The sequence below is a fragment of the Piliocolobus tephrosceles genome, chromosome 1 (genome assembly GCF_002776525.5).
Source record: "Piliocolobus tephrosceles isolate RC106 chromosome 1, ASM277652v3, whole genome shotgun sequence".
NCBI lineage: Eukaryota > Metazoa > Chordata > Mammalia > Primates > Cercopithecidae > Piliocolobus > Piliocolobus tephrosceles.
Window position 1 is genome coordinate 201593680 of NC_045434.1, and position 23657 is coordinate 201617336.

At 37.0% G+C, this 23657-nt stretch overlaps 1 protein-coding gene across 17 annotated transcripts in view; it reads left to right on the forward strand.

Annotated features, from left to right (window-relative positions):
• Positions 1–23657, forward strand: part of EIF4G3 (eukaryotic translation initiation factor 4 gamma 3) — a 371961-nt gene that overhangs the window by 115351 nt on the left and 232953 nt on the right. For all 17 annotated transcript variants that reach the window (XR_002733208.3, XR_002733207.3, XM_023219748.2 and 14 more), the window contains one exon: positions 16251–16379. Coding sequence is in view for 11 of the 17 variants with exons in the window: in XM_023219749.3 (XP_023075517.1) it covers positions 16251–16379 (129 nt within the window). In the remaining 6 variants the exon portion in view is untranslated. The remainder of the gene's footprint in view (positions 1–16250; positions 16380–23657) is intronic.

Consider the following 23657-nt stretch of genomic DNA (forward strand, 5'->3'; position numbering starts at 1 on the left):
TTCTTTCCTTCTTTCTTTCTTTCCTTCTTTCTTTCCTTCTTTCTTTCCTTCTTTCCTTCTTTCTTTCCCTTCCTTCCTTCCTTCCTTTCCTTCCTTCCTTCTTTCTTTCTTTCTTTCCTTTCTTTCCTTCTTTCTTTCTTTCCTTCTTTCTTTTTTTTTTCGCTCTGCCACCCAGGCTGGAGTGCAGTGGTGCGATCTTGGCTCACTGCAACCTCTGCCTCCCGGGTTCATGACATACTCCTGCCTCAGCCTCCCGAGTAGCTGGGACTATAGACGCTTACCACCACGCCCGGCTAGTTTTTTGTATTCTTTAGTAGAGACGGGGTTTCACTGTGTTAGCCAGGATGGTCTCGGTCTCCTAACCTTGTAATCTGCCTGCCTTGCTTCCCAAAGTGCTGGGATTACAGGCATGAGCCACCGTGCCTGGCTGGCTATGACATTTCTATGTTAATTTTTTACATATCTAATGTAAAATCAGTGGTATATTGTTATTCTTTGTTTACTAATCATTTGTTTAGTAACTTTATTTTTTTAAATGTTTTTACATTTTTTACCTTCTTTTCTTTTTTTCCCTCCAGGAGTGGACTGAGTCTGATGAGGCTGCATGGCCCCTCATCCTTCCCCCTCCCCCAATAACTTTTTTAAAAATTCAGAAAAATCAATTAGGACGAGGTGTCAAGTATGTAGTTATTTGTTATTATTAATTTTCTTTTGAGACAGAGTCTCGCTCTGTTGCCCAGTGGTATGATCATGGCTCACTGCAGCCTTGACTCCTGGGCTCAGTTGGCACTCTCCCACCTCAGCCTCTTGAGTAGCCACAGCCTCTGGCTTTTTTTTTTTGTACTTTTATTAAAGACAGGGTTTTGCCATGTTTCCTAGGCTGGTCAAGTATTTATTTTAAACTTGCTTAAAGGATTAGACTTTGAAAGACCAATTTAGAGCTTGTTCTCTTGAGAAAGACATTTATAGAAAAGGAAAGGAAAGAGGTACAGTCATGCATTCCATAATGACATTTAGGTCAGTGACAGAGTGTGACAGTGGTGCCACAAGATTTCTACCATATTTTTATTGTACCTTTTCTATATTTATATATACAAATACCTACTGTTGTGTTACAATTACCTACAGTTTTCAGTACAGTAACATGTGCAGGTTTGTAGCCTAGGAGCAATAGGCTGTACCACATAACCTAGGTAGGTGGTAGGCTGTACCATCTAGGTTTATGTAAGTACCTTTTGTTTGCACAGCATCTAAATCACATAATAATGTGTTTCTCAGAGTGTAGGCCTGTTGTTTAACCACACATGACAGTATAATATTGAAATCTATGACTAAAGATTATTTGGCTGCATTGGGTGGGAAGCTTTCTGGAGGAAAACTCATTAACATCTGTGAAAATTGGTCAAGTATTAGGAGTCCCAATTATTTTTTAAAAGAAGCTAAGAAATGTTATAAAGTAAGTTTAACCCAGGTCATGTTTAGGGGCAGATTTTTTTTCTGATTGTTATTATTTGTTGGGTTAGGTTCTGTGGGAGAAAATACAATGGAAAAGAGGGTTCTCTTTATATTCTTACATTTTGGCTGGAAAGACAAAATGTACTCAGAAGTTGGTGAGTAGCTGAAAGAATTAGAGGAAAGAAATTGTTCAACACTTTGTTGGAAGTGAAGAAAATAAAAATCAAACAGTAACACTGAACAAAAGCAAGGTCCTCTAATTTAGACAAAGCAGATACTGTATCATTGAGCCAATGCTCTTATGCTTCCCTGGCAAGGGTTTTTCCCCCCAGACCATAGCCTGTTCCTCTTTTTTAGAGTATCTGCTTACAAGCATTGTGCACAGTAGATACACTGCTCCCTGCCCTCAAGGTACTTACAAGCTAGTGGGAAAGCTGAAAGTGAAGTCTAGTTTAAGTGCAGTGAGATAAATGCTTATAGAAGGACAGGCAGAGAATGTCTTGCTATTCTTGTAAGTGTGGAGCAGCAGTGTGAAACCCAGGGAGACAGGGTTTTAAGAAATTTATCTCATGGGAGGTGAGTTTTGGGCTGAATTTCTAAGGATAAGTAGAAGGTATGCAGAAGAAAAAGGTTTATATGTTTAGGAGATTAGAGGAATACTAGGGAACTAAGAAAAGGTATCAGAATACTGGTTGAGTTTCGATGCCCACCTAAGATTATTAGAAAGATGGAATAACAAACAAGTAAACTTGTAGCCTCAAGTTGGAATGTTGGTAGCAGCTGAAAATCATAGCTAACTGCATGATAGCAAATGTAGATGCAGAAAAGTATACAGACTGGTTTAGAGTTTTATTGACACTTCATAAAGTATATTTGTGCATAAAACTTGGTGTTCATAATGATGAATTTATATGGCCAAGAAAAAAGTTTGGATTACATTCAATGTGGACAATGTTAAAAAGATTTCCATTTAAATCAGTTACATGAGGAAAATAAGTTTTGTAAAGAGATTAATTCCTAGTGTTCTGGAAAATCTAGTAGTGTAGTCAGTTCTTCCCTCAAGAATTTCAAGAAATTAAGGTTTTATCATAACCTAGTATAAGATGTTCCTTAGGTGCAATGTGAATGCAGGGTAAAGGAGAGAGCAGAATGAGTCTGTTAAGTCAAGAAAGTGGTTTTTACCTTTTTTTGGGGGAAAAAAGCACATTTTAGGGATAAAAATGTTTATAAATGACAGTGTTCTGTCAGACCCAGCAATAATATAGTATAGCCATATATATGTCCAGTAATCTGTCTTCTGCTAATTTGTGTTGTAATTCAGCAGATTAAAAAAAGAAAAGCAGGCATATCATGCAGGTGCTGTGAATGTTAGTACAAACCTGCCATTGTGTTTAGGTCAGTGGTTGTTAACTGGTGTGTTTGTTAACCATACATTTATAGGTCTCACCCCTGGAGTTACTGAATCAGCAGGTCTTGGTGAGACCTGTGAATTTGTTTTCGGAAAGTTTCTAGGTGATGCTTATGCCTCTGGTCTAGGGACCACACTTTGCAAACCACAGCTTTAGGTTTATTGTAACACCCTCACTCTCATTTGTATAGATGAAAATCAAGCAGGAATCATTTCAACCCAAAACTGTTCTACACTTACTGGCTTAATATTAGGATTTTAAACCAACAGTTTAAATATTTGTAAATAATTAAACACAAAGAGCTACCACTTTAGAACACTTTTTATATACTAGGCATTATGATAAATATTATCTTAATGTGTTGAATAAATCAGCATGATAAGACCTTACTTTTCACGTTTACAGAAGAAGAAACTAAATTTAAGTAATTTGCTTATATAGTTTCTGTGTAGTAGAGCCAGAATTCAAACTTAGGTCTCTGACACCAAAACCCATGCTCATTTTTTTCTTTTTTCTTCCCCCTGCTGCCACCACGGTTTTTTTGTTTGTTTGTTTGTTTTTTGTTTTTTTTAAGATAAGGTTTCAGTCTGTCTCCCAGGCTGGAGTGCAGTAGTATGATCATAGCTTGCTGCAACTTCTGGGCTTAATCCTCCCATCCCAGCCTCCTTAGAGCTAGGACTACAAGTGCACACCACCATGCCTAATTTTTTTTTTTTTTTTATAGAAACAACTCTGTGCTCTTTTGTTGATGCTGTTTAGCCTACTTGGATACCTTGAATCTGTTTACCTTCTGCTTATGTTCCTTCTTTCAAGTTTGTGTTTGGAAAGTGGTAATTCATGACTCAGCTGCAGAATAGGGGCACATATGTCACACATCTTATACGATTTGGGATCTACGTCAGAGGAACTTAATGTTGTGGTTTTGATAATATAATTGAATGTGTGCTTATTTATAGTTGAATACTAAAATCTGAGATTTGTTAATACCTTGGAATTAAAATAGAATTCACTTACCTTGAGTCAGTTAAATAACTAGTTGATTAGCAACTGACTAAAGATCAACAGGGAAATAGTAAAGCATTAGTTTTAAAAAATTAAGTTGTAAGTTGGTAAATGACTAATTCCATTGCAGTCACTGAATGTATATTAGTAATCTCCAGACTCACAACCTTGTCCTGGTGGAAAGCTCTGACTGTGGGTTTTGAACATAAGAAAGAGAATGTGAGTGTCTGTTAAAAGCCATCACTCCTCAGAAGATCAGTTGTCACGTGTTCCTGCTTCTGACCACAGGGACAGCAGTTGGTCTCTAATATATGTATATTCCTTGAAAAAGTAAGGAGTTAAATTTTTGTGCTTATGTAGACTGTTAGTAATTTTATGTGTAGTTTTACTAAATGATTGGATTTAGTAGAATAGATAAACCTTACCACTCTTTTTTTTTTTTTCATTCAAGACAGTCATTCCTAACTGATCAAGGTTTAGCTGTTGAACTGGGAAAGGACCTTGGAATTGTAATACAGTTCTCCAGGATTCTATTAGCAGTGAAAGAAATAAAAATCTTTTTACTATCTTGGCTTCCTCCCTTTAGGCTGTAAACCAGCCCTGGCTCCCTGATGTCTTCATGAGTTGATATTCTAAATAATTTTACCCTCAAATGGCCATATAATAGTAAGATTTGGTTGAGTTAGTAACAGAAAATATTTATACTTAAACATCTGAGTAGCCACTGGTCTGCAAGCACTGTCATAAGTATTCATTAAGTCTTATTCCTGTCCACAAGGATTGCAAGGATGCAAACAGATGTTAAGAATCAGTGATCACTCACTGATTGTGTCCTTGCAGTCTCTGGGTGACTGCAAGGCACAGGATAGCATGAACCTCGCCATCCTCAACTACATCATTGGCTTAAGCAGGATTTTATAAGACAGTCTGGATACCTCACTGCCAAGTTCCAAATAGCAGATTTTGCTCACTATAAAATTAATGTGTCTGCTAGAAAAATTGAAACATAGAGAAAAGTATGACAGGAGACTGGGCACGGTGGCTCATGCCTGTAATCCCAGCACTTTGGGAGGCTGAGGCAGGTGAATCACTTGAGGTCAGGAGTTGCAGACCAGCCTGGCCAAGGTGGCAAAACCCCATCTCTAATAAAAATACCAAAAAAAAAAAAAAAAAAAAAAAAAATTAGCTAGGTGTGATGGCATGCACCTGTAATCCTGGATACTTGGGAGGCTGAGGCAGGAGAATTGCTTGAGCCCAGGAAGCAGAGGTTGCAGTGAGCCGAGGTTGCACCACTGCACTCTAGTCTGGGCAACAGAATGAGACTCCGTCACCTGCAACCCCCCCCCCCCCCCCCCCCAAATGAAAAGTATGACAGGAAAAACATGATCCATGATGTTGTTAACAAAAGACTCATACCACCCATTTTAACAGAATCCTTCAAGTTGTTTTGCTGTGCACTTAAAAAAAAAGTTATCAGTGCACCACAAATTTCTGTCCTGCTTTCTTTACTTAATATTATACCATAAGCAACTTCTCATTTTTAAAACATTTTTCTGAGTATATATTGTAAGAATGTATTTACTTGTTTTCTAATTAGTTAGTAATTTTTACTCTTACAGTGTTCAAACAACCGTCACATAGTTTCTTAGCATCCATTAATTTTCTATTTTTTTAATGCTCTCTCAACAGAATCAATATTTTTTTTCAAAATACTGCCTCTAACTTTTGATCTGAACTGAACCCTGTTGTTCTCAAGGTGTAAGTCAGATGCCACCAAACCCTTCCAGATTCTTCTCAGACCTGGTTACTTTTTTATTTTTCAGCAGTACTTTAAATACATTAGCCGGGCGTCATAGCATGTGCCTGTAGTCCCAGCTACTCAGGAGGCTGAGGTGAGAGGATTGATTGAGCTTGGGAGTTGGAGGCTCCAGTGAGTTGTGATTGTGCCACTGCATTCTAGCTTGGGTGACAAAGTGAGACCCTGCCTCAAAAAAATAAAACTAAAAAAATATATATATTCTATGATATTTATCACATAATTCATTTATGATGACAGAGTAGGTGAAATTAGGAATCATATCAAATTGGTTTGGATTACTGTATGGTATCTCTCCTATCCTTTATATTCTGTCCTAGCATCAGCAGACCCGTTATTTAAAAAAATATATATCAGCTGGGCGTGGTGGCTCATGCCTGTAATCCTAGCACTTTGGGAGGCCGAGGTGGGCAGATCATCTGAGGTCGGTAGTTCAAGACCAGCTTGACTAACATGGTGAAACCCTGTTTCTGCTAAAAATACAAAAAATTAGCCAGGCGTGGTGGCGCGCGCCTGTAATCCCAGCTACTTGGGAGGCTGAGGCAGGAGAAACGCTTGAACCCGGGAGGCAGAGGTTGCAGTGAGCCAAGATCGCACCATTGCATTTCAGCTTGGGCAATAAGAGTAGAACTCCATCTCAAAATAATATCTATATCTATATCTATATCTATATCTATATCTATATCTATATCTATATCTATATCTACTGCTTGTGTCTTCTCTGTGGTGCTAGGTCCATATCGATCCTGAGACTACTGACATTGGTTTGATTGTTCCTTAGTCACCTTTTGCCTGTATTTTGAAATTTTGAGATTCTGACTTTGATATAATTTTAGTTTAGGATATTACTGATTGATTCTCTGATGATCTTGTTTTTTTTCTGTTAGAATTACAAGCAGAGGCTAGGAATAGTGGCTCGTGCCTATAATCCCAGCACTTTGGGAGGCTGAGGTGGGAGGATCGCTTGAACCCAGGAGTTTGAAGCCAGCCTGGGCAACATAGTGAGGCCCTGTCTCTCCAAAAAATAAAACAAATTAGCCCAGTGTAGTGGCACACACATGTAGTTTTAACTACTTGGGAGGCTGAAATGGGAGGATTGCTTGAGCCTTGGAGTTTGAGGTTGCAGTGGGATGTGATCGCATCACTTCACTATGCTTCAGCCTGTGTGATAGAGCGAGACCCTGCGTCAGAAACAAACAAACAAAAAGCAAACAGAGAGACCGGGCGCAGTGGCTCATGCCTGTAATCTCAGCACTTTGGAAGTCTAAGGCAGATGGATCACTTGAGGTTAGGTGTTTGAGACCAGCCAAGCCAACATGATGAAACCAGACTATTAAAAATACAAAAATTAGCCAGGCATGGTGGCATGTGCCTGTAGTCTCGGCTACTTGGGAGACTGAGGCAGGAGAATTGATTGAACCTGGGAGGTGGAGGTTGCAGTGAGCCGAGATCGCACCACTATACTTCAGCCTGGGTGACAGAGTGAGTCTCTCTCTCTCCAAAAACAAAAAACAAACAAACAAAAAAAACCCTAAAAAACCAAGCAGAGAAATAAACCATACTGATTACATAACGAGAGTAAGCACAACCTTGAGTATGTAACAATTGACATTGACAAAATTGATCCAAAAATAAATTTTAGCTTTGCCTTTTGCTGTCTTCTTCTCATACGTTTCCAACTTTTTCATCTGAAATTTGCTGGTTTTGATAATTAGCTTAGATGCTATGTGGAATGTTGGTAATGAACCTACCTCTAGATTTACTTGCTTGGCCCTGACTGCTCTCCTGAGCTTAGATTCATATAGTCAACACACTATTTATTATTTCCATTTGAGTCTCTGATAGGCATCTAAAACTACTTGTGATTATCCCTTTCCCTTTTTCTATTCTGCCTCTAATCCTGTCTCACAGTAATACAGGTTGAACATCCCGATCCAAAAATATACAGTGCTTCACAGTCTGAATATTTTGGAGTGCCAACATGATGGCTCAAGGAAAATGGTCATTAGAGCATTTGGATTTTGGATTTTTGGATTAGGGCTGCTGAAGTGGTACAGTGCATACATTCAACAATTAAAAAAAACAACTGAAATACTTCTGGTACCAGGCATTTTGGATTAGGAATACTTTCCCTTCTTCCCACCTAATCTTTCAAGCCATAAACTTAAAATCCATCCCTGATATTCATAATCTATCACTTACAAGTACACTGTATAACTTATTTAAGTATTATGGCTGTTAGTATTGCAGCTAGACTGTAAACTCCAGGAATGTAAGGATTTTAGTCTCTCTTACTCACTGATGTATTCCATGCACCCAGTACAATGCTTGGTATAAAGTTCTCAGTAAATATATGTTAAACGAATGAATGAATCAATCAGTCTACATTCCTTTCTGTCCCACCTGCTCAAACAAATTATCTTGTTATTACCATGTTCTAAGCCACCATCAGTTGTGGCCAAGATGATTGCAGTAGCTTTTTTTTTTTTTTTTCCTTAAGAGACAGGATCTTGCTATGTTGACCAGGCTACAATGCAGTGGCTTTTCACAGGCATGATCATGGTGCCTTACAGCCCCGAACTGTTGGGCCTTTTGCCTTACACTCCTAAGTTGCTGTGACTACAGATGTAAGCCACTGCGGCCTGGCATGATAGCTTTTAACTAATCTCTCTGCTTCTTTTCTTGTACCCTTCAGTTCTTATTCTTACAGAGCAACCAAAATGATCTTTGGAAAACATTTGATCTTTTCACACTCCTGCTTAAAACTTCCTGTAGGTGCCCAATCGTGTTAGAATACAACCCTAAGTCCTTACCATGCCAACAAGGACTTAAATGTGTAGTGTTTTAAGCTGTTAAGTTTGTGACTTGTCTCTTGATTAATTCAGATAACTAATAAATTACCTAGCCACATCAGCCTATTATATTCACTGGCCCCCCCTCTTTCTTCAGAGGAGGGAATTATTCAGGGTGTGTACACCAAGTATAGGAATACTGAGAGCCATCTTAGATTTGAGTCCACCCTGGCTGGATGCGGTAACGCACGCCTGTAATTTCAGCACTTTGGAGGGCCAACGTGGGCGGACCCCTTGAGCCCAGAAGTTTAAGACCAGCCTGGGCAACATGGCGAAATCTTGTCTATACAAAAAATAAAAAATTAGCTGGGAGTGGTAGTGCACGCCTGTAGTCCCAGCTACTCAGGAGGCTGAGTTGGGAGGATCACATGATCCTGGGAGGTAGTTGGAACCTGCAGTGAGCCGAGATTGGGCCTCTATACACCTGCCTAGGCGATACAGACCGTCTCAATGAAAATAGTTTGCCCTGTGATCCTCAAGGATTCACATATGGTCCACTTTCGCTAACCTTTGATACCTAGACATTTTTGGAAGTGTTTCTTTCTTATTTATTTTTTCATTTGTTAGCATTGTTATTGACCCTCCAACTTTGAAATGTTCTTTGAAATAGAACACTTTCTTGTTTCTATTGGACAGTTAGTAAATAAGAAAAGCAACCCTCAGAATTAAACTCAGTTGCTGGCAAAGTCCATAGTAGAAAATATATGGTGTGTGTTTGCTTGAGTTTTTAAGTATTACTTGAACCATATAAAATTACCTTTTCTTTTTTAAGGTTAAAATATACTTGAATATCTGTAAATCTGGAATTTCATGTAATTCAACTTATTAAGTATAGGTAAGAGTAGAGCAAGGAGGAATACCATTTTCTTTTTCTTTCTCTTTTTTTCTTGGTGGTTGGGGATTGGCAGTGATATTAACAGAATTCAAGTAGTGTCAGGTATAAGTAAAACTTCCATCCTAGTATCCACTGTAGTGCTCCTTTTAGTTGAGCAGACCAGCTTTTATTGAGTTGTCAATATCTATAGATTTTGGAAAATAAATGATCTGAAGGAAGAACTAGGATGAGACAAAATATTAATGAAGGGAAAGACTTTACTTATCTATTCTGCTGCTTGAGGAGCCTAAACTATAGAAATTACCCAGGTAAGAAAAGCTTTGGGATCTTTCCAAACTACCCAGAATGGAACTTGGTTATTTCTGTGTATGAGTTGCAGCTGCTGAAATGTTTTTAGGTGACCTCGCTAAATAAACTTTATCTTGGGATTTATAAAATAAGGGATGTCACACACATAAACTGTATGTCTTTTACCTTTATATGAATCATTTGCTGCGGAAAATTTAATTTACTTGATAGGAATCCTGGACTTTCCTGTTATTCTTTTAGTAACTGATTAATTACTATACTTTTAAAAGCAGTATGTTTTTATTCATATTATATAAAATATATACAATAAAAAACATAGTACTTTCTGCGTGTGTTATATTTAACAATATGTCTGTATTCAGTCAATGCCTATTTGTGTAGAATCCAGTCACAAGTCTGTATCTGAGTATTTATAGAAAGTTTGGCCAGGTATGGTGGCTCATACCTGTAATCCTGGCACTTTGGGAACCGGAGGTAGGAGGATCACTTGAGTTTCACAGTTTGAGACCAGCCTGGACAACACAATGAGAACTTGTCTCTACAAAAAAAAAAAAAACAAAAACAAAACACACACACACACACACACACACACAAATTACTGAGCATGGTGGCATGTGCCTGTAGTCCCAGATACTCTGTAGCGTGAGGTGGATGGATCACTGGGAGATGGAGGCTGCAGTGAGCTGTGATCACACCAGTGCACCCCAGCCTGGGCAACACAATGAGACCCCATCACTTAAAAAAAAAAAATTAAAAAGCAAGTTTATATTTGATGATGATCATGACATACCCCTAGAGCCATGTCCACACTCTGGCTGCCTGTGTATTTAATATACCAATATATGGTTTATTTGGCAGGTAGTGTGTATGGGAAATCAGGACAATTTCATGCAGAAAGCCTTATTTTTGGTTACTCTTGAAAATTTTGAAGAAGTAGCACTGCTTATCTGGAATTCCTGCATGCCAGTATCTCAGTATCTGCTGTCCCTTGGGTAGTGGCCATTCTCTACCGTTTTTCATAGTCCCTATCTCTTGTTTACATCTGGCCAGTTTTTTTCCCATTTTGTTTCCTTCAGGGGGTATTTCCCTTGCTCTGGAGTCATGTAAGAATGATCATGTTAAGGAAACTTTGTTTTCCATATTTTATTTGTTATTTGAACATTGTGGTTTATGTATGATAGCTCTTAATTGGGCAGAATATAATCAAATCTGATAAGTTAGTGCTAGATAAATACATTTTATATCTAATGACTAATCTTAACTTGCACAATCTTTATGGTCTACCTTAAATTTTCTAAAAACTCTGTCAAGTTAATATCGGTCACCAACCACCAAATGTCGTTAATTTTATAGGAGATTATTTTTTGGTGGAAATCTTGAATGAAAATTCACTAGCTACCTGAAGTTTCCACTGAGTCAAAATTTTAGAGCTTTTCTTTCCTGCAGCAGTATTTCTTTTTAAATTTTCTTTCTACTATGCAGAGTAACAGTGTAATACCAATGTAAGTGATATTTTATTACAGGTGTTAGTAGTTCACTTGTTTTTGTCTTTAATCTTGTTTTTGAGGTAGGTGGTATGGAAGAGGATTAAAATACACATTCATAAAAGTACATAAAACTTAAAGGTAAAGTTTAACAAATAATTTTAAAGCAAAAAAAAGTTTCAAACCAATTTAAAAAAAATTTACATGGCATGTCATAATTCCCTGTCTCCCCAGAAATAATACTATCTGCCTTTTAAAAGTCATTTTCCTGCTTCTCTTTATAGTGTTGCTAAACATGTATATACCTCTATTGACTAATATGGTCCAGTTTTGCTGGTTTTGGATATTTGGATAAATGGAGTCATACTTTATATATTGTTCTTAATCTTTTACTCAGTACCATTTATGAGGGTCATCTAAATTGTGTTATGCTGGTTTTTTATTCTGTTTCTGTACAGGAAAATTTTCTGTGTATGAAAGTTTCCTTATTGATCAATTCTATTAATGAACAGTTGGGTTGTTTCCAGTTTTTGGTTATTAAAACAATACAACTATGAACGTTTTTGTTCATGTACCCTGGGGCACATTTTCATTATTTTTTCCCAGAAGTACATCTAGGAGTGGAATGGCTGGGTCATAGGTCATGACTGTTTCCAAGCTTACCAGCTAATGCCAAATTGCTTCCCAAAGTGGTTGTACCAGTTTACATTTCTACCAGAAAGAGAATGAGAATTTTGTAAGCCCTGCATTGTTACCAATGCAAAAATATATCTAGAAGAAACAAAAACGTTTCTTGGGCATATTTTCTTTTAAATGCAATAAGCAGTACACACAAACATATATTGCATTACAAGAAATGGTTGATGTATTTTGCTTAGGATTAGTATTATAGAAAAGACAACCATCTGTTTAGCTTTGGAGGTAGTTAAGTAGTTCGTGTTATCAGCTGTTCTACACCTCTGCTCCCTCCCAGCCTTCATAGTTGAGAAGGTAGCAATTTGTTTCAAATAATGGGAAAATGTACGTTGTTTTCTTTGCATGATAACTTCTTGCTACTACCTTTAAAGAAGATGGATTTCAACAGTATGACCTGAAATTGAACAGTTTAGCAAGAGAGAAGAACCCTTAGCTAGATAGTATAAGATTCGTTAATCATTAATTTAGGAATATTTTACAAGAGGTATTTAAATTTTAGTCTAAATTTGATTTTTATCTATGACAATTTTATTAGCCTTTGTGGCATTTCTTTGGGATAAGATTGTGCTATTTCTGTTCTGTATAATTTCTAGTTAAAGATGGTATACCTTTTTTCCCTGGCAGAGACATTAAGCCCTGTAACAAATACACTAAAAGCAAATATGGAATGCCTAATGCAGTGTGGCATATGTAATAGAGGATCTTCTTTGAATTGAATAGAGCACAGTGAAGCTGAGAGATTTTTTATTATATGTAACAGCCTGTTTCTAGGAAGAATTTCTTAGAAATTCTAGTTCTTCTATTATTTTGATACAGACTTATTTTCTTTGACCTGCTTTTATTAGTAGACATCCCCCAATTTAGGAGGAAGTGCCCTTTTAGAATATGTGGTACCAAAGGATTACTAGTTTGGCAGAACTATTTAGAGTTGCAAAGGATACATACCATAGGCATATACCCATGAAAGTTGTTTTTCATTGGTGTTTCCTTTAAGGAAGTTTTTTATGTAGCAAGAGCATACCACTTTTGGCTTTGGCACAATGCTTTTTCTCTTTCTCTCAAACATTTGTGTTTTATGGGGGCAATATAATAGTTTTCTGACAAACCAGTGGATACTAATTTTATTTGTAATGATTTAATTTGTTCTTTCAGTATTCTTTAGTATATGTCAGTACCTCTTTACAGTTCTGTAGGAAACATAGCTTACAATCTTTACAACTCTGAAGATGTATTTTTCTTTACAACTCTGCAGTGTACAGGTTTATATTTTTTTATGTATTTAGTTCAGTTATGTTACTTCATTTTCCCATTAGTTGGTATTTCTACCTGTTTTTGCCATCATGTGAAATGCTGCTGGATATATCTTTTAAGTTCCTAATTTTTGAGGTGAGATTTTCTTTAGGGTATGTACTCTAAAGTGAAATAATTTTGGAGTGATGGTTTTGAAGCATTTACTTGGTGACACATTGTTCTATAATCCTGGGAAGATAGTAACCGATTTACAGTATCTTGTCTGTGTCCTGCTTCCTTAGATCCCTGCCAATAATGGGGCAAAGATTTTTTTTAACTTACTTTTGTTAGTTTAGTTGATAAACATATAATGTATTTTAATATTTTTTATCAATAGTATTTAAAAACTTTTCTGTACTATGATTTATTGCCATGGGCAAATTTGATATTTAATTTTTATCAGAATTAATCAGAACACTGGTGTAAGATTTTATACAGTTAACTTCTTTGCTCTCTTTTTATTTTTACTTTATTTCACTGTACAGAATTTTTCCCATGTTAAAAATGTGTATTCATATTGAGGTTTTACTTTAGCAAAATACCAAAATAATTAATTCTGAAACATGGGAAATAATATAAATTCATAAGCTTTATTGGTAAGAAATTTACTTATAAGAACTCTTCATTTCTGATTATTAATTTTCTAAAGTAGATGTTTAAATAGCAATCCAACTTTTTTCCTTTGAAAAATTTCCTTGGTGAGGCCGGGCATGGTGGCTCAAGCCTGTAATCCCAGCACTTTGGGAGGCTGAGACGGGCGGATCACGAGGTCAGGAGATCGAGACCATCCTGGCTAACATGGTGAAGCCCCGTCTCTACTAAAAAATACAAAAAACTAGCCTGGCGAGGTGGCGGGCGCCTGTAGTCCCAGCTACTCAGGGGGCTGAGGCAGGAGAATGGCGTAAACTCGGGAGGCGGAGCTTGCAGTGAGCTGAGATCTGGCCACTGCACTCCAGCCTGGGCGACAGAGCAAGACTCCACCTCAAAAAAAAAAAAAAAAAAAAAAAAAAAAGAAAGAAAAGAAAAGAAAAATTTCCTTGGGAGATTTATATACGCTGTTACATTTCATGATAAACTTTATGCCCTTATAAAGGTAATAGTCACTCAAAATTGGAAACAAAATTTTCCCAAGAAAATCGTAATCAAAGTTATTTACAAAACAAGGATGAAACTAGTTACAATTATTTGTAGCATCATTTATGTGTCTTTTAACTCATAAGCTTTTGGTTCTAGTTAGTTCTGTGTGAGTCCATTTGATTTCAGTATTGGGATCGGGTAGCTGATCCTGAAGATGTTTGTGTCTGTTTAGAGAGTTATAAGTGATTTGAAGGTTAGAGTACCAGGGACTAGATTTTCTTTAGACCTTTTGACTGAGTGAATTCCAGGCCATTTTCCTTTTTCCCTGGGCAGAGTTTTTAACTTTATGATAAAATTCAGAAGACCTATGAACTGAAAATAGAGAATATGTCTAATGATGAATTTTAGCATTTCTTTGTATTATGACTATAGACAACAATTGCCGTTAGTTATTATATTTAATGCACCAATAAAGAACATATATTACTATGTCAGGAATTTGTTTTAATATTTTTATACCTGTATTTCAATATAGATCACTTGTTGTCATAATCCTATATATTTTATGCATTTAATAACATGATTCTGAGAAGTCTGTATTTTATGCTAGATTGGCAAAGGGTTCATGTTCCTCTCAAATTTAAGAACTATTGCTTAAGGAGAATGGCTTCTTTGATTTTAGCAGAGTACAGAACTGCCCATAATTCATGAAAGTTTGCAAAACCATCAGTGTTAGTCTGGATTAGACTATGAGAGGGAAGAGCTGGCTAGGATTGATTGGTAGACACTTCCACTAGGGGTCTAAGTAAAGTGGTTTCATATCTGTCATGGGCTGATGAGCAATTTACTGCCTGCAAAAATTGGAGAAAATAAAATTTTTGGTTACATAAAAACATGCTGATTTTTTTCAGTTGTATAAATTTATGATTATTGTATTATATTAGAAAATGTAAATGAAAAAATAAAGAAATACCTGTGATGCTTTCTGTTAAGATTTTGGTGTGTCTCCTTACAGATCTTTAAAAATATTATATATACATGTTTTTAGATGTGTATGTGTATATTATATACATACATTAACAAATATGTGTATAGAAATATTCCTACACATGTGTATGTATACATATGTTTAGATGTCCTTTTTAAAAAATTTTTAGTATTTAAAGAGATAGGGTCTTCCTCTGTCACCCAGGTTATAGGACAGTGGTGTGATCATAGCTCACTGTAATCCTTGAACTCCTGGGCCCAAGCAGTCCTTTTGCCTCAGCTTCCCAAGTCACTATGTCTACAGGTGTATGCCACCATGCCTAGCTAATGAAAAAAATATTTTTTAAAAAATAGAGATGAAGTCTTGCTGTGTTGCACAGGCTGGTCTGAAACTTCTTTTCTTAAGCAGTCTTCTTGTGTTGGCCTCCCAAAGTGCTGGGATTACAGGAATCAGCCATAGCACCTGGCCAGATATACGTTTTTAAAGACAAAAATGAGATTATGTCATATAAGTAGCTTACCATTTTTGGAGTTTAGATTTATTGAGATATAATTTTGTAAAATTCACCCTTTTTAGTGTATACATCCATAAGTCTTGACAAGCACGGAGACATTCAGTTCTCACTATAAGCATGATACAGACAGTTCTGTTACCCTCAAAAATCTCCTTACTCCTCTTCTGTAGTCATCTCCTTCCTCTTTCAACCATTTATTTCTTTTCTGTTTCTTTTACAAAATGGTATCATACAGTTGGTAGTTTCAAGTATTGTTTCTTTCCTGTAGCATGTGTTTTCTTTTAAGATTTTTGCTTTTGAGATCATGCTTTAAGAATCTTTGATCAAACCGATGAGAATATTCATGTATATATTTTTAAAGAATTCTGTTTTTTTCAGTTTTGAAAAATTTAAGTGTTTGTTCAGTCAGGTGCTTAGTGTAAGTTGTGAGGCAGGAAATCCAATTAAATCAGATAATTCAGCTGTATTTATTAAGATTGATTTACTAATATAATGTTCTTACTAAATATTGATTTCCTCACAGGTAACACAAGTAGCAAGACAGCCGGGAACCCCTACCCCATCCCCTTATTCAGCACATGAAATAAACAAGGGACATCCAAATCTTGCGGCAACGCCCCCGGGACATGCATCGTCCCCTGGACTCTCTCAAGTAAGATAAACCTTTTTTTAAAAAATAAGAAATGTCCTTGTAAAAGCATCATTTTTGTTTTTCTAAAGAGACTCCTAAGCAGTAACATAAAACATTACTTGTATAGTAATTTCCAGTTTGTCTTTGGCATCTTTTCAGACTTAACCATTCATAAAGATGGCTACTAACAAATTTCACACATTTCATTTTGGAGTCATTAAAAATTAACTGTCAGTGACATTTAGTTTTCATTTTCATTGTTTAAGAAATTAGAGTTTAATTCTAAAGTTTACTTAAAACCCCCCCACAAAGCAATGATTTGCTTTTTGATGCTTAATCTGCTACTGTCTCCACCCCATTTGGGTGAAGCATTGATGGTTATTTTCTACTTATGTGAAAACTTGGTGTCTTTCCCTCTTGAGTAACATCAGTGGGCTTTTTTATTTGTTGGTTTGGTTGTTTTCTAACAACCAACCAAATTTTTTTGGTAATTTGATAGGCTTAAAAGTTTTTGTTGAACTGTTAAAAGAATTGTGAACCCCTTAGTGTATTTCTACTTAATGGGAACAACAGACATTCAGACACTGTTTAAAGAAGATGTTCCTATGTGTTCCTTGCACTTAAACCGTTTGCCAAGATATATTGTTTAGGTTGTACCGACCTACTGTTGCAAGCTTGTTTGGATTTCCTTGTGGTTAAGAGTTGGCTAGAGTTATACAGTCCCTTACGGAATGTGGAGTGAGTCAAGCCAATAACCTTGACCTAACTGTGTGAGATTGTCAGTATTTACATGTAAGAGCTACTCTTTTGATAATGAAAATCATTTTTATAACATTATTTGCGATTTTAGCCGCCATATTTCAGTCCTTTTAGAGCTTGAATAATAGGAGAGATCAGGAATTGCTAAAAATAATGGTAAAGATGGTGATTATAAGTTAGGGGCTGATTTTACTTTTTATTCTTCACTTTTTTTAGAGACAATTTTTATTCCTTCTTTATTATTTTTTTAGAGACAAGTTCTTGCCCTGTGGCCCAGGCTGGAGTACAGTGGTGTGATCACAGCTCACTGTAACCTCTAACTCTTGGACTCAAGTGATCTTCTTGCCTCAGTTTCCCAGTTAGCTGAGACTACAGGCTCATGTCACTGTGCTCGGCTAATTTTTTTTTTTTTTTTTTTTTTGGTTAAATTTTTTATAGAGATGGGGTCTTGCTGTGTTGCTCAGATTGGCCTCGAACTCCTGGCCATGTGCTGATTAATTATAGTTTAGACTACAGAATGTTTGGAAAAGGAATGTACAGTTTGCCAAACCATGACTGAAATAGCCCTGTTAATGAATATATAAATAAGTTTGTCAAGAACTTAGTGCTATGCCTAAACTTGGTCTAAATTATTCCTATATAATTTTGAGTTTTAAACATTGAAAACAAAACAAAATGAGCTCCTGTTTGTTTAAATGAGGTTCTTGTATTGCGTTTCTTAGACTGAACACAGCCTCTCAACTTACTGTTAAGGTGTATTAATCTGAGTCTAATCAGGAGAGAAAAACTGTGCACTCTCAAGAACATAAGAATAGCAGATACAAAGAGCAAATGCTTACCTTAGGGCTGAGTAGAGGCTCAGATAGGGAGCCTTTCTCTTTAGGGCTGAGCCAAAGGCCGTAGTAGAAAAGCCACTGTGGTACTGTTCAGAACTTGCTGAAACTCTTTGTTCTGGAACTTGCTGGAAATTTGCCCTATGAAGTATTGGGGAAAGCTTGCTTCTCCAGCACCCATCTCTTATAGCCAAGAGCTGATTCAGTGCACACTGGCTAAAAGGCTCCTTACAGCATGTCTATTTCCCACAGACAATTCAAAGCATTAGATCTACTGAATCAAAAGTCCCAACTGATAGAGCAGCTTGCACTGCCCATCCCTAATTTGCTGTAGAACCTTCATATATTGTGTTCCTTACTCAAAATTGGTAACTTCCTAGGTGACTCTGTAATCAGTTAAGGTGGCACATTCAGATGTAGTGTATATGTTGCCTCTAAAATCCAAAAAAGGCCTACCAAACCTACCTCTTATTTTTTGTGGTAGCTTTAGGTGAGAGACTGCTACCACTACCCTGGGCTAAGATCTTGACCTTGTTGGAGAGGGCATGGTGTGGCTTTCTGAATGGCAGTGGTGCCATTTCAGTGGAACTTACTGAAAATCCACCCTCAGAACTTGTCAGAATTCTGCCCTCTAGGATGCCAAGGGAAAGCTGTTCTCAGGGAGGTTTCTTAGAAAAGCCCGTGTGCTGCGTATCTTCCTGAGGGAATACCAGGGGTAGCTCTTGGCTGCTGGGTACTGTTGCTTGCTGTGTACTGAAACAGAAATCTTGCTCTGATGAAGCTATGCCCGTGAGGGAAGCCGGTCACTAGAGAAGCCATCTTTTGGAGAAGCTATCTGGGCTTCTCCAGGAACCAGGAACCAGGGAGCAAAACCCTTTCCTCCTACATATCTCTAGGATCTTCTACTGAGAAAATTTAATGTTGTGTCAGCCGAAATGTTAAAATATTTATAGAGCTCAGATCCATTTTCTCATTACAGGCAAACAAGTTGAATTTTGATATGAAAGACAAGCAGTTATAACTGGCATGTAAGGGAAATAGCTTAGTTTTCCATTTGAAATTCTTACTGTTTCAAGTTGTGGTTTGACCCAAGCAGTTGGCCCAAAGGACTTAAGTTTTCTGAAAGATAGGCTGCTCACAAATGCATAGTTTGCGTTTAGGAAAAGATGGTCTCCCGGCATCTCACTTGTTGAACCTCTCAAATGCTGTTCTATATGCCATTTTATCAGGTGCCTTTAGAAACCAGAGTACATGAATACCAGGGAGAATGGCCACTAAATATTGTGTTGCATTCTTTTGTGGTCTGTTTTGCCACCATTTTGCCTCATCTGATGAATGAACCCAGTAAATCACACCTGGTTCACTGCTCTTTTTTCCCCTCCATCCTTTCAGACAGAGGGAAGCTTCTATGGATTCATCTGTCTCCTAGCAGTGTGTTAACATTTGTTGATATGGTGAGGAAGTTTTTCTAAACTAGCATACCTAGAAAAATGAACAGTTCTGTGGGAAACTCAAGTTTTTTTTAGGTTTCACAGTTGAAACAGTTTGCAGGGGCTGATACAAAGCTTCCCTTCTGCCCTCTCTGAGGGTTTGCTGAAATGACTGACGATAGACAGATTAATAGGAGAAAAAGGCATACAGATTTATCAATGTGCATGGATACATAAGAGTGCTGCACATATGAAACACAAAGAAGGGAGAGATGGTTGAGGCTTGAGTACCCTCTTCATAGGGAAGAGGGAAGGAAGCAAGGTGGGGAATGGGCTGTAGGGAATTTTAGAGGGGAAGTAAATGATTTTTAGGTGAAATGAATGAGTCCAAATTACAATAGTCTGAGACAAAGTTCTTCTGAGCTGCTGGGAGGTGGCAGGAAGGTGAGGAATGAGACTTCATTGTGAACAAAGGTTGTCTTACTATGAATGTTAAATCTCCTAGAGAATTTCTAAGGAGTTACCCTCAGAAGTAAAATGAAAAGTCTCTCTTGATGTGGTGATAGCTTTAGTTTCTTCTCTCTTCCATGATTAATCTTTTCTGATTATTTGATGAGCCTCCATGGGAGGGTGGTCTTAAGACAATTGTGTTTCTTTTGGAAAGATGTTTTCTTAGTCATATCTCTGTGCCCCACCAAGTTCATGGGTGGTAGTAGAAAGAAGAGCCTTCAAAATAGAGGGGAAAGGATTATAGGCTTGAAGTCAAACCATAGGTTCTAGGGATGGCTTTGTTACTTTCTGGTTATATGATATTGGGTAAATTATTTAATATCTCTGGAACTTCGTTTCTTCATCTGTTATATAGGGGGAAATTAGAGTTCTACTGCCCTGTAAGAGTGTTGTTACGATTATGTAAATTCCTGCCTCAGAACAGGATTTCCTGACTTTAGTAAGTTGCATTTATTATTTGTATGCCTGCCAGACATGGTTCTCCTCAAGATTTATATATATATGTATGTGTGTGTGTGTGCATGTATCCTTGCCTGCTAATTCTTTTATTTGGCTACCTGTCAAGATTTAGTGTGAAACTTAGAAGCTGTCTCCAAGAGTTTGAAATGTCTTCCATGTCTTTGCCTGTTCTGATGTTCAGGTAACAGTTGGATTGGTTATTTTCTGTTGGCGATGATTTGTTTTATTCTTCTATAAAAACAGGTTCGGTCAACTGAGGAGATACAATCAAAGAAACCATTCTTTAGCTACATGTCCTTTTTGATGTGACAGTCTCCCCTTCTTCTGTAAATTAAATATTTTTGTCCAAAGTAACTACCTATGTCTGTGACTCAACGTTTGACACTCAGTGAATCTGCTAAGGTCTAAGTGAAAGAAGCTAAGCCGAAGAAAAGTGAATTTCATAGCTTTGAAATATAAAAGAGGGAAAATGTAGAATATTGTTTCCAACCTCCTCAGCAATCTCGTTACCTGCTTCTTTCTCTTTGTTAAGACAGGATTTTACACATACACAGGTGCTTCACCTCACCTGTCTATGTGCCAAGTTTTAAGGCTTAATGTGCATTTCCTTTTTTTACATGAGTTGTAGTTCTTTCTAACTTCGTCCTCTTTGGAGATTTTGTTTAATTAGTCAAAAACTTAGACTATGACATTTCAGACAGTGGTAAATTGGTGAGACGGAGTCTTTATAGGCATAGATTCTTATCAGTTTCCCAGAAATGGCAACACTTTTGAACAGTCTTGAAACCCAGCATGTCTGTACTCTGGAAAGAGTAAATAGTGTGGAATTTAAAAGAATCCTTTGGTGGCAGATTGCAAAGTAAATCTCCCTGGAGAAGTACACTCTCTAGGGAGTCAGAAGAAAAGACTCTCTAATTTCGAGTTCCAACCCTCCTAACGCTGTTTTATAATTTAACCTATGGAAGTTCCTGTTAATGCCCAGTTTTCTTCTTTGTGCATAAGCAGCTTTTGTTAGATGAGATCAGAATTTTCTTTAAGACCTCCCTGGGTTTTGGACACTAACTTGAAAGTAGCCAGTTCTTGTTATGGAAAATTATAAAACTATTTTAGATTTAAAATTACCCAAACTTTGCCTTGTTTCATTCTTTTTTTTTTTTTTGAAGAGAAGTTTATTTGAATTATTTAAAATTACTTCTCAAGCAAAAACAGAAGAGACTCCTACTTATTGCTTAATTGGTGACGCATATATGCTTTCACTTAGTTAATTTTCACAAAGTAGCCATTACAAAAAGACCAAACTGGCGCTGATTAACCAGGATCAAAATCTAGGTCTTTTCTTTTTTTCTCTTGGCATCATTGTCTAGATTTCCAGGCTTTTGGAGCTATATTCACAGAAATTAAATGAGAAGACATGCTCAAAATGATGCCAAAGAAGTGAGGCAGTAGGTGTTATCTGCCTGATGTTTCTGGATTTCATTTGGCTCTCTGTTTTTTTCTGGGAGAGGAACTCCTTCTATAGCATATAATATATAGTAATTGAGATGGTGATGGCATATGACCCACTGGCTAGATTCTTTATTGTCTCTGGAAATACTAAGCAGAGTTCTTCACTGAGGAGTATTGCTTGATCGTGATGCTTTTTGTTACACCACAGTTTTCATCATTAGTGAAGGATGAGTTTCAAATGATGAATGGTCCCAACAACCATTTTTGCTTTATCCAGCTTCTGGGAATCTTATTTTATTTACTAAGGAGAATTTCTCTGTGTTGTCTCATAATTGTTCATTGACTGACTGCTCCAGCCTTTGTAAGCTGTTTTTTTCTTTATTGTTTTTTTATTTTTAGAGACAGGGCCTCACTCTGTCACCCAGGCTGGAGTGCAGTAGTGTGATCATAGCTCACTGCAGCCTTGACCCCCTGGACTCAAGCAGTTCTTCAGGTAGCTGGGATTGTATGCGAGCTTCATGGTGACTGACTAATTTTTTAGTTTTTTGCAGAGATGGGACTTGCTTTGTTGCCAAGGCAGGTTTTGTTTCTAAATCTTGGCCTCATACAGTCCTCCAGCCTCAGCCTCACAAAGAAATGGGATTATAGGCTTGAGCCATGGTGCCCTTCTGAGACCCTGTCTCTACAAAAAATGTAAAAAATACTAGCCAGGTGTGATGGCACACAATCGTAGTCCCAGCTGCTTCGGAGGCTGAAGTGAGAAGATTGCTGGAGACTGGGAGGTTGAGGCTGCAGTGAGCTGTGATTACACCATTACACTCCAGCCTGGGTGGCAGAGTGAGACCCTGTCTCAAAGGAAACACAAACAAACAAAACGAATGAAGCTGAATAGTGATTTTTCCTTACTGCATATGCTTTTTTTTTTCTTACCTTTTGTGAAGAATATAAATTCTGAGTTTGATGCATCTTTGTTAACCATGATAAAGTAGAGGAAGCTGTGAAAGTTTGCTTTAAGAAAACATCACATTTCATTGTTGAAATAGATGAGTATTGATTTAATTTAAAAAAAGCAAAATTTATAGTTTTTACACTCTTCAAGGCCCCCACTTTGAAACACATCATATCCATTTAAGGCAGTATTTGAGGTGAGCTTACCAGGATTCTTTAGCATATCACAAATATAAATATGAATATTTTATAGGCCTTTATAACTTACTTTTAAATTAATGACATTTGCAAAGGCGTTATTTGTAAAGTGTTTAATGACAATATTTGTTGACACTTTTAACAAAAAGTAGGTTTTTAAGAACTTACACATATTATCAACTTAGAAAAACCAAATGGAGGATTTGTCACCAAGGGGACCAACTCAGTGCAGTCAGTACTGCAGGTGTCCAGACCCACACCAAGTCCCCATGTACCATGAATGCAACTTGTAAAGAATCATGGTAGGCTTTTCTAGTTGTTGAGATTTATTTTAATGTGATACTTGATTAGAAGAGTGTTTAGCTCTTTTGGTCATTTTTTGTTTTTATTTAAAAAATTAGTTGCAACCATATTTATAAAGCGACCTTGATCAAATTTTTCTCTAATAGGTGTTTCATCTCTCTTTCTCTCTTTCTTTCTTTCTTTCTTTCTTTTCTTTCTTTCTTTCTTTCTTTCTTTCTTTCTTTCTTTCTTTCTTTCTTTCTTTCTTTCTTTCTTTCTTTTTTCTTTTCTTTTCTTTTCTTTCTCTTTCTCTTTCTCTTTCTTTCCCTCTCTCCCTCCCTTTCCGTCCCTCCCTCCCTCCCTCCCTCCCTCCCTCCCTCCCTTCCTTCCTTCCTTCCTTCCTTCCTTCCTTCCGTCTGTCCGTCCGTCTTTCT